Consider the following 10277-nt stretch of genomic DNA (forward strand, 5'->3'; position numbering starts at 1 on the left):
GAAATTCATTATTAAGTCTTTCATGGTTTATTGTGTCTCTTGTTGTTACCAAATCATTATGGCTTTAGAAAGGGGAAAAAAATTCAATTTTTTGAAACCAAAAATCACTTTTGGAAAACTGATCAAAAATGAGAAATTAAAACTTAGTCCATATGAAATTTGAATAAGAAATCAATCTTATTTTGATTCCATAAACATTTTAGTGTGTTGCAAAACGAATAATATTGATAGGGCAACTAACAAATATAACGTTCTCTTGACGATTGGGGTTCAAGATATGGTTTGAAATCACGAAAGAGTCATAGACTTCTTAATTATGAGTCTTGTAGTTAAGCCGCAACTTGTGATTTGCCTATCTTAATTATAAAAATTTTGGTTAATCAATGATCATTCACTTGCAGCGTTGGACATGATGAGGTGACCCAGTAGAGGTTGCCGACTTATGCCCTGAAATACTTTAGACAAGTTACTGTATTAATTCACAACTGTGATCAGAATTAAACAAGTTAGCTTGGATTGCGAGATAAATAGGTCGTCATGTATGAAGTGATCACTGTTGTAGGTGTGCTTCATTCATGAACATGATCACTCACAAATATAAGGTTAAGTGACTTTGCTCCTTTGTACTATTTCATCTCTCCTTTATTTTAAGCTGTTTCTCTAATCATGGGGAATGATTTTAAAACTCTGTAGGGGCATAATTAATTATAATACATGCATTATATTAAAAAAAAATTTCAAGTTGGAATTCTATTGAAAACAATGTGTTGCTCGGACACTACTGCTGACATAATAGCCTCTGCACGAAATTTTTTTGGTTACAATGTGTTTGGTCATTTTCGATGAAATATTTCCTTCTTCTTCTTTTTTTTTCATATATTGCCAAATCGGTTTAGTGGGTATGAACCCGGTTCAGTCCTTTATTTCCTCGCATGCATGGGTAACTTCCTCGAAAATTCCCTCATCGCTCATTCTCTCTCCAGTCTGGTACTCTGGTAGACTCATCCTCGTCTTTGTCTTTGTCTTCGTCCTCGTCCTTCTCACAGTAAATTTTGCCGTCATTCTCTAATCTCTCTATGTTCTCTGTAATCTCCCCAGTCTCTCTCTCTCTCTCTCTCTCTCTAAACTCAGTTTTATGACTTTTATCCTCCAATAACGCGGTAAAAATCTCACACCTAAGAGCTGTTTTACCCCAACCCAAACTGATTTTCTTCCTCTGTCATCGTTATTCCGCTCCGAACCCAACAACCAAATGACCAGAAAGAAAAGAAAACCAAAAAAACATTAATTCCCTGCTGTTAATTAGAGAAAATATTAATGGATGTGTTTGTGTGTTTATTGTTTGTTGGTGAGTTTTATTGCCTTATATCGTATAAAAAAAAATCCAAAATCCTAAAACATGAGGTCAAAGGGGAATCAAATCCGCTTCTATGATGGTGCTCCGCCTCCTCCGTCGTGAGAAGGTAGCTTTCTGGGACTTCGGCCCTCTGATTCTTTTGTTATTTGTTTCTACTGGCCAAAAAAAACAAGGGGTGCAATTAAATGTCTCTTTTTGCTAGTCCAGGTGGGTAGGAATCAAATGAGTTCATTATATGGATTAGGGCTTCATCCATTACAATGGAGACAAGGTGGCAATGGCAGCATCCACTATGCCAAAAAGGCCTTCAGACGACACGCATCAGACGACATAAGTTTTGTTTTATGTCGTCTGAGTTTTTCAGACGACATAATTTTTTTTTGTGTCGTCTGAATATACACTAAAACCATACTGGTTTATTTTGGAAAAATGGTGAGCATTCAGACAACACATTTGTGTAGTTGTAGAAGGTGGTGATTTTCTATCTCAAATTTAGATAAATGGTGAGCATTCAGACAACACATTTGTGTAGTTGTAGAAGGTAGTGATTTCCTATCTCAAATTTGGATAAATGGTGAGCATTCAGATAACACATTTGTGTAGTTGTAGAAGGTGGTGATTTTGGAGGGATATCCATGCCACAAGTTGATTGAGTATTTTCCCTCTCAAATAGCCACGCCCTAGTTGACTAGAATTCGTGACATTCAGACAACATTTCTGAGTGTGGGTTTTAAAATTTTCCAATTTATTTTGACACAAAGGCGCCTTTTTTTTGGGCCAAAAGTTAAACTTTTCACACTCGCGGCCTCCTTTCCCTCTCCCTCAGTCCCTCTCCTTCTTTCTTTGCTCTCATCTGCCATCTCTTCCTCATCGAACAAAACAAATTATGGAGCTTAGATTCTTTAGCTCTAAGCAAAAAAAAATTCACTCACCACGGATGGGTAATTTTCTCTCCTTTTGATCTGTCTATGGCTTTTTCATTGTGCTTTTTCCAAAACAGAAGATTTGGGAAATTTATCAGAGCTGACAGTCTCATCTCTTTCTCTCCTTCCCTTTAATTCCAGTGATTCAAAATTTTGTTGTGTGTGTGTGACTGTAAATTCGATATAGGGATTTGGGAAGGAGTTGTTGGAGAAGGAGGTGACGAAGGCTGCAGAGCCGCTGCCATCTCGCACACTAACCCCATGAACCCAAGACACCCATTTCTCCAGAATGCACTCAACTTCTTCTTCACCAATCGTTCGCTGCCACTTTAGGGCTCGCTGTCCCTTAACGACACTCCGGCCTCCGTCGTTGATTCCAAGAGCGGTGTGTTGTTTCCGTCGGTCCTGGCCGGGACTCGGCGACTTCTGGGAATTGGGTTGAGGAGAAAACTCATGCTGGGTTTGTAGAACATCGATTTGTATTCATATGGTATCATATTTCTCAATCACCATCGCTTTCGGCCTCCCTCCGACCCTCCGACTCACCATCGCTCTCACCCTCAATCACTATCGCTCTCAGCCTCCCTCCGACTCACCATCGCTCTCACCCTCAATCACCATCGCTCTCGGCCTCCCTCTGACTCACCATCGCTCTCACCCTCAAATTAGTTGGTTTGATAACGTTCACTCCTCCAAATTAGTTGGTTCGGTGATTGATCAAATTGATAGAGTTTGGTTCTTTTTTGGTGTTTGTTCTTCTTTAAATTGAGATTTTGAGTGGATATGTGCATATTTTGGTCCGTCTAACCATCGTCGCTGCGAAATTTGTGGGTGTTGGATTGGTTTTCGGGTGCAGCTTCTGGGATTTCTTTACTCCTTCGGTTCTTCAGCTCAGGATTTCTTTCCCCAAAAGGTATACATTGAAGGTATACTGAGTATGTGTGTTCTTCTGTTTGAGAATTATCTTCTTTCTAGGTTGCAATTGAGTATGTCTATTGAAGGTACAAGTATCAGTTCAACCCATTCAGTTCTGGAAGGTACAAGTAAATCCAGTTCTAGTACAAGTTCAAAAGGGAATCTGGAAGCCTAAATCTTATATTGTTTACTGGGTGCAGATTTTGATCATGTTTGTTTGTTTGGTTTGATAACAAATGTTCTAGGGTCATGAAAAAGTGTGGGGTTCAGGTTATCTAATAATACTGGGAAATTGGCAGGTTTTTCAGCTTCATAGGACTGTTGATTGGGTCTATACTCAAGTAGATATCGATTTGATATATGAATATTTGAAAGCCTTGTGTGTTAGTTTTGTGATTGAATGAAGTTTAAGTGACCTTAGTTAATGTAGCTATTGGCCTTTACTTGAATCAATCCGCTTTTTGTTTTGTTTGTTTGTTTAGAATTAATTTATTTTTGGTTGGAAATTACTGGAGCTGATCGTGTGTGTGATTGAACCAAATCAATAAAGTGATAAACAGATAGCAATTACACTCTCCCCTCTCCTACTCTCGATTTCCCTAATTTTCTTCTCATGACCCAATCCGCAATTGTTCAAACTCCATCTCCTTCCTATTTTTCATTCTCTTTCTGCATATCAATGCCAAGATAATAAAATTTATATAGTAAGTTCATTCTTATTATGCTTCACAGTTCAATTCATATTTTTTTTTTGGTTGCTATTTTGGCTTAATTTGGGTGCAGGGCTTATGGATTGGTTTAATCTGTGCATTTGTTTAATTTGGATGCAGGGCTTGTGGATTGTTGTTGATTACACAGCTCAAGAAATGGACATCTGCTTCCTCTCAAAATCCCGAACAAAGAAAACCAGTTTTGTAAGTAAGTGTGGCATAGATCTACACCTCTAGTTGTCTTTCATAGTTTAGCATTTACCTGGTGTTGGATTTGAACTAATTTAGTTAGGCATTTACAGATGTGAAGCATCATTGTATTAAAACAAGTTGTATCTCCACCTGTTTATTATATGTTCTTTCTAGTATTTGTTCATTGCTCTCTGTTGTTTGTCATTTTCATGGTGGTTACTTAATCTCATTTCAGCATGGAGAAGACACTTGAGAAATATCAATGATCGAAAGAGCTAAGAGCTCTCTCTGTAACTTCGTTTAAGAGATTTAGTTTTTTTTTTCTTTTGGGGTTTACTCCTGCCAATATATGTTAGTTCATAGTGGTTTAATCGAGTCGACAGCAAGACGAGGTTGAAATTTGATACAGTTGCTTGACCTTACTTCTTTGACAGCAAGCTTTTCATCATGAGAAGATGGAACCCGTTGTTGTCCTCTTCTACCTTTTGTGTATGGACAGCTATAGTTCTCCATGAAGGAGAAAAAAATAGAATGCAATTGCTTTTCCTTGTTTTGTAATAGAAAGGTTGTTCATGCTTAAAAAGCATGTCTCCCACATTCTCTTCTCTTTTCGTTTTATTGCTTTGGAAAACAGAACCCATACTTTAATAATCCATGCAAGACCACCGTAGTCTTATCTTATGTCTTGACAGCAAGACCACCATAGGAACCATACTTGCATTTAATTAGTTAATCATCATGATTAAACAATTCTTCTTGGGCTTCACATGATTATAGTTTTGTGTTTTGGAATTGCCAATAATATTATACTAACAGTTTACATAGAGTGGATTTTGTAGTTGCTGTTAAGTATGGGATTGTAGATCCAAGTACAGCATCAATTATGGAATCTAAAGTGTGACCTCTGTTAGTTGATTCTGTTACAGGAATCTTTGTGTGGCTGAATAGTTAAGGTGTGGCTGGAATCGCAATTTATAGTTATATTGTTGGCCTATGGCTTTGTTTCCAAGTGTTCCTAGTTCGTTTTTCTCCTGCAGATTTCAGGTAATTTGAAGCTTGCATATTCCTGGTTTTTGCTGCTATATATTTTTAAGCTTGTAGACTAAAATTTTCAATCTATTTAGGGTAGTGCATCGACCTATCCATATATATGTGTGTGTGTGTTTCTGTGATAAATGGCCAAGGAGATCAGGTAAATTTTGTCCAGTGTATCTATTGGCACTTGTAGAAGTTTATGATTACCAATATTAGTTGGTTCTTTTGTCTAAATTTCTATGATAAAAATTGAAACACCTATATGCCCTGGTACAACTCTTAAATATTAAGTCCACAATGTCCACAATGTCTGAATAGTTCAACTGTTGTCTTTATGAACAAGAGATAATTCTTAATACTTTATCTTAATTGACATCGAAGCAGAGCTCAGAGAAATGGATTTGCAAACAGGATTTTTTACTTTAAAACAGATAAAAGCTGCGACAAAAAACTTTGATGCAGCAAACAAACTTGGGGAGGGTGGTTTTTGTTCAGTCTACAAGGTAATGTTTTGTAACTTATATCATGTTTTTCTTCCATCTGAGTAGAACAATTTTTTTTTCTGTTTAGCAGTCAATTGAGAGTGCATGTGTAGATCCCACAATATATCAGAGACTAACTCTACTCTAATTTTTTTATTAGGGTCTTTTAGCAGATGGCACAGTAATTGCAGTGAAGCAGCTCTCCTCAAAATCAAAGCAAGGAAATCGAGAATTTATAAATGAGATAGGCATGATTTCTGCCTTGCAACATCCAAACCTTGTGAAGCTGTATGGATGTTGTGTTGAAGGAAACCAGATGTTGTTAATTTACGAGTACATGGAGAATAACTGTGTATCACGTGCTCTTTTCGGTGAGAACAGGACTTTAAGCTGTTTAGGATTTGCATTATCATTCTAACCTATAGTATTTCTGATGGCAAGTGGGAAATTTTTCTGATCATATACAGCGAGAGACCCTACTTGCAGATTGAAATTGGACTGGCCTACTAGGAAGAACATTTGCCTAGGTATTGCTAGAGGTTTGGCCTATCTACATGAAGAATCCAGAATAAGAATAGTGCATCGCGATATCAAGACGAGCAATGTGTTGCTTGATAAGAATTTCAATGCTAAAATCTCTGATTTTGGCTTGGCAAAGCTTAATGAGGATGGCAACACCCACATTAGCACTCGGATTGCTGGAACCATGTAAGTTCATTCACAATTAACTCTTTGATTTCTTATGAATTGAAGAGTCAATCTTTATTGCAACGAAAACTAGGGTGAAGCTACTGAGATATAACCTGTGAGCTGAAATTCAAATGCCATGATGCAATTCCTCATCACTACAAGGATCCAAACAATATTTTCTTTGCCCTTCTCTGCAGTGGTTATATGGCTCCTGAGTATGCCATGCGTGGCTACTTAACTGCAAAAGCAGATGTTTATAGCTTTGGAGTTGTGGCACTAGAAATTGTTAGCGGAAAGAGCAATACAAACTATAGGCCAAAGGAGGAATTCGTCTACCTTCTTGATTGGGTAATTACACACTTTGAATTTTGTTTCATTTTCTTCCCTCAGTTTTAAGCGCTGGTTCTTCGCAAGCAATTCCTTAACTTGCAAACTTCAAATATTGTAATATGTTTTTGTGAAAGGAATATTGAAATCAATTTTCTTAGGGAAAACAGTCACGTACTGCTTCATTAAATTCAGCTTAGGGAAGCAATAAAATATATAAGTCTATTGTATGTTTGTCCAAATGTACCTTTGCATGTATATAGTTCTTGTCAGCTCTTCATTTTAGTTTCCTTTTCACCATATTTTCCCATCTCCAATTTGTTTTATTTCAGGCTTATGTTCTGCAAGAGAGGGGGAGTCTATTGGAGTCGGTTGATCCAGCCTTGGGTTCAGAATATTCGTCAGAGGAGACAATGGTGATGCTAAATGTTGCTCTCTTATGCTCCAATGCCTCTCCAACTCTAAGGCCTAAAATCTTAGCTCACTTTCATTATATTGAACATTTGATTATGTATATGAGTTACAAGTCATTATCACACATGCCTGTCATTGTTTTGTGCTTTTGTACATTTGAACTGATGCTCATGATTAGGTTTGTGTACATGAGACAATGGTGGATTAGGTTTATATTGAACATTTGAACTGATGCTCATGATTAGGTTTGTGTACATGAGACAATGGTGGATTAGTGAAATTTCAATGAAGGATTTTGGATGCGTATTTTATGGTTTTATGAATGGGCAATTTTAATTTTCAGATACATACATACCAATTGTAACAGGAGACTACTAATATGTGTTATCTCAAATTGCAAGCTACAACAAAGCACACCAAAATGTGTGGTTGCAGCTAAATAAAATCAACACAAAAAACAATTAGAAGTCTATTGTCTTTTTGGTATTGGGACGACAGAAAATTGTAGTCTAAATGGCAAAACAACAACATAAGTTAGACGAAAGTGTTGGCTAAAGCGTATAATAACAACAAATAAGTGTGGTTGGAATTAATCACAGACAATATAAAAGACCTAATAAAAGACCTTTCACACAACACTTAAGTGTCGTATGAATGTACCCTAGACCGACATTTAATTGTAGTCTGAAATACTTTACAACCACAGATAATTGTCGTTTAAAGTAAATTAGCACAACCTTTAATTGTTGTTGTATGAGAGAAGACACTACATACGAGTCTTCATATTTCTTATTTAAGGGCATTCAGACCACACAAATAAGTCTTGCAAATATGCTTCACACAATAGCATTTAAAAAATTATGTTGTTGTTTTGTCTATCAGACAATACAAAACGGTTGTTTGAATGCTTTTAAAGATACAGATCACAATGTTCCCAAAATGCAAAACTCATCAGACAACACAAGATTTTTAGTTTTTTATGTCGTCTGATTTTTCAGACGACAGAACACTTATGTCGTCTGATGCCCCCAAGAGACGACACCGTACTAGACGACACATTTTTGTTCGTTCAGACGACAGAACAGTAGTGTCGTCTGAAGGCCTTTTTGGCATAGTGATCGTAGAATGACTACGCTTTAAGGGCAGTTTGGTATTTTAATTGGGGAGGTAAAATGAGACAAGGCAGAATAGTACGTGGGATGGCAGAATAGTACGTGGTGGTCAGAGGGTGCTGCTGATCCCTTTGCTAGTGAGCAGAGTAGTGTTTTGGGTGCAACAACGCCACCACCACGGTACGAGCTGCCGCAGAGCCACCACTTATCCTCTATTTCTCTGTATATTATGCAATGAACCCTATTGTTTTTTTGCCGCGGCACTTTGTTATTCTATGGACAATGCATGGGTCCTTCAGCTTTCACCATTATGGGAGGGACATGCACGAATGAAGACCAGTCTTTTTGACGCTGTTTCATTCCTTATATTGCATTTTGATTTCCTAATTGGTTTTGTGTAAAACAAATTGAATAGGCCAAAAGAAGAGCCAACATTACAAATGAAAACATAGTACTTTTTTTTTTTTATCTCAGACCTTTGACCTAGTTGCTCTCGCACTAGGGTTACTTTCTAAGTTTTAGAAAGCAAGCTACGATGGACCATGGATTTGGACATCTTGAGTTGGAATTGCAGAGGCATATGCAATGACACCACAACTAGGGCTCTGAAAGACTTGATTTCTCAGAATCGGCCTCAAATCATTTTCTTATGTGAGACAAAGATAAGCACACAAGGGGTTTTCCAAGCGCTTCACAGGGCATTAGGGTTTGTAAACTCGGAGGCTGTGTTCAGTGATGGTCAATCTGGAGGCCTAGGGCTATTCTGGAATGACGTTGTGAATATAAGGATGGGGACAACGTCTGCTCACCATATGGATGCAGTAGTAGTTAGTAGCCCAGGCATGCCGTCTTGGAGACTCACAGGTTTCTATGGCTATGCCAGGACGGTGGAAAGAGATAGGTCGTGGCAGTTGTTGAAGGATTTGGCTGATTTGGATTCCCTCCCTTGGGGTGGTAATAGGAGATTTTAATGAAATCTTAAATAGTGGTGAGAAGATTGATGGTCCGCTCAGATCAAAATGTCCAATGAGAGGCTTTCGTGAGGCCTTGGGGCACGGGGATCTACTGGACCTAGGGTTTCAGGGTACCAAGTCAACGTGGTGGAATTTTGAGACAAAGTTGAGGCTAGGTCGTGCAGTCTGCACACCTTCTTGGTTTGATATCTTTGGATATGCGAAGGTTATTCATCTTGCTCCCAGTGACTCTGATCATATACCCATATTGTTGCGGGCAAGTATAGTTTCAATTCCAAATTGTCAACGAATTCATAGATTCAAGTTTGAAGCTTTTTGGCTCCAACATCCGGATTGTGATGTGTTTGTTAAGGAAGCTTGGGCAACTGATGTTATGGGAGTTCCCATGTTTGTGGTGATCACCCAGAAGATTGCTCATACGAAAATGGTACTGGACAAATGGCAAAAAGATAGTTTTCGAGTTCGGTAGCAATCCATGTTGGGAATTAGAGCTCGACTTGAGGAGCTTATGGATGGTCAGTCAACTGATGCAGTGCAACTTGAGAAGCAAACCCTTATGAGTAGGTTACAGAGTTTGCTATCTTAGGAGGAAATTTTCTGCCGACAACGGTCAAAGGTTCAATGGCTGAAGGAGGGAGATCGCAACACAGGTTTCTTTCATCAAAAAGCTTCCAATAGGAGGAGGAAAAATTTGATTCAAGGGTTGTATGATGAAGAGGGTACGTGGTGTGAGGATGATGCCTGATTAGAAAGGGTAGTCTCTTCATATTTTACCAAAATGTTCACAGCTTCGGAGTTGGATTTTGAGGCCATGGAGACCACTCTTGCTGCCATACAACCATGTGTGTCTACGGAGATGAATGCGCAGTCATGTTTACCATATACTGGGGAGGAAATAAAATGTGCCATATTTCAAATGTATCCCACCAAATCACCCGGACCGGATGGGATGCCTCCTCTTTTCTTCCAACATTATTGGGAGACAATTGGTGAAGATGTAGTTGAAACAGTCCAATCTTTCCTTCATACTGGTCAGTTTTTGAAGCAAATTAATTTTACACATATATGCCTCATACCCAAGGTGAACAATCCGGAGCAAATGTCGGATCTCAGACCTATTGCGTTATGCAATGTCATTTACAAGCT

The 10277-nt window shown here is 38.2% G+C and overlaps 1 protein-coding gene across 5 annotated transcripts; it reads left to right on the forward strand.

Moving 5' to 3' along the window:
* Positions 1-2147: 2147 nt before the first annotated feature.
* LOC112184833 (probable LRR receptor-like serine/threonine-protein kinase At1g07650) lies at positions 2148-7362 on the forward strand. Of its 5 annotated transcripts, XM_040513378.1 has the most exons (9): positions 2150-2298; positions 2468-3206; positions 4026-4113; positions 5024-5141; positions 5517-5635; positions 5775-5985; positions 6082-6322; positions 6502-6652; positions 6964-7362. In XM_040513378.1, exons 5-9 carry the CDS (start codon positions 5528-5530, stop codon positions 7270-7272), a joined length of 1020 nt encoding a protein of 339 aa, XP_040369312.1. In that variant the 5' UTR covers positions 2150-2298; positions 2468-3206; positions 4026-4113; positions 5024-5141; positions 5517-5527; the 3' UTR covers positions 7273-7362. The 5 variants fall into 5 exon arrangements, with proteins under 5 accessions (XP_024178835.1, XP_040369314.1, XP_040369312.1 ...); XM_024323067.2 differs by having other exon boundaries at positions 2148-3206; XM_040513380.1 differs by having other exon boundaries at positions 2148-3206; positions 4026-4109.
* The last annotated feature ends 2915 nt before the right edge of the window (positions 7363-10277 follow it).

The sequence above is a fragment of the Rosa chinensis genome, chromosome 2, assembly GCF_002994745.2.
Source record: "Rosa chinensis cultivar Old Blush chromosome 2, RchiOBHm-V2, whole genome shotgun sequence".
Taxonomy (NCBI): domain Eukaryota; kingdom Viridiplantae; phylum Streptophyta; class Magnoliopsida; order Rosales; family Rosaceae; genus Rosa; species Rosa chinensis.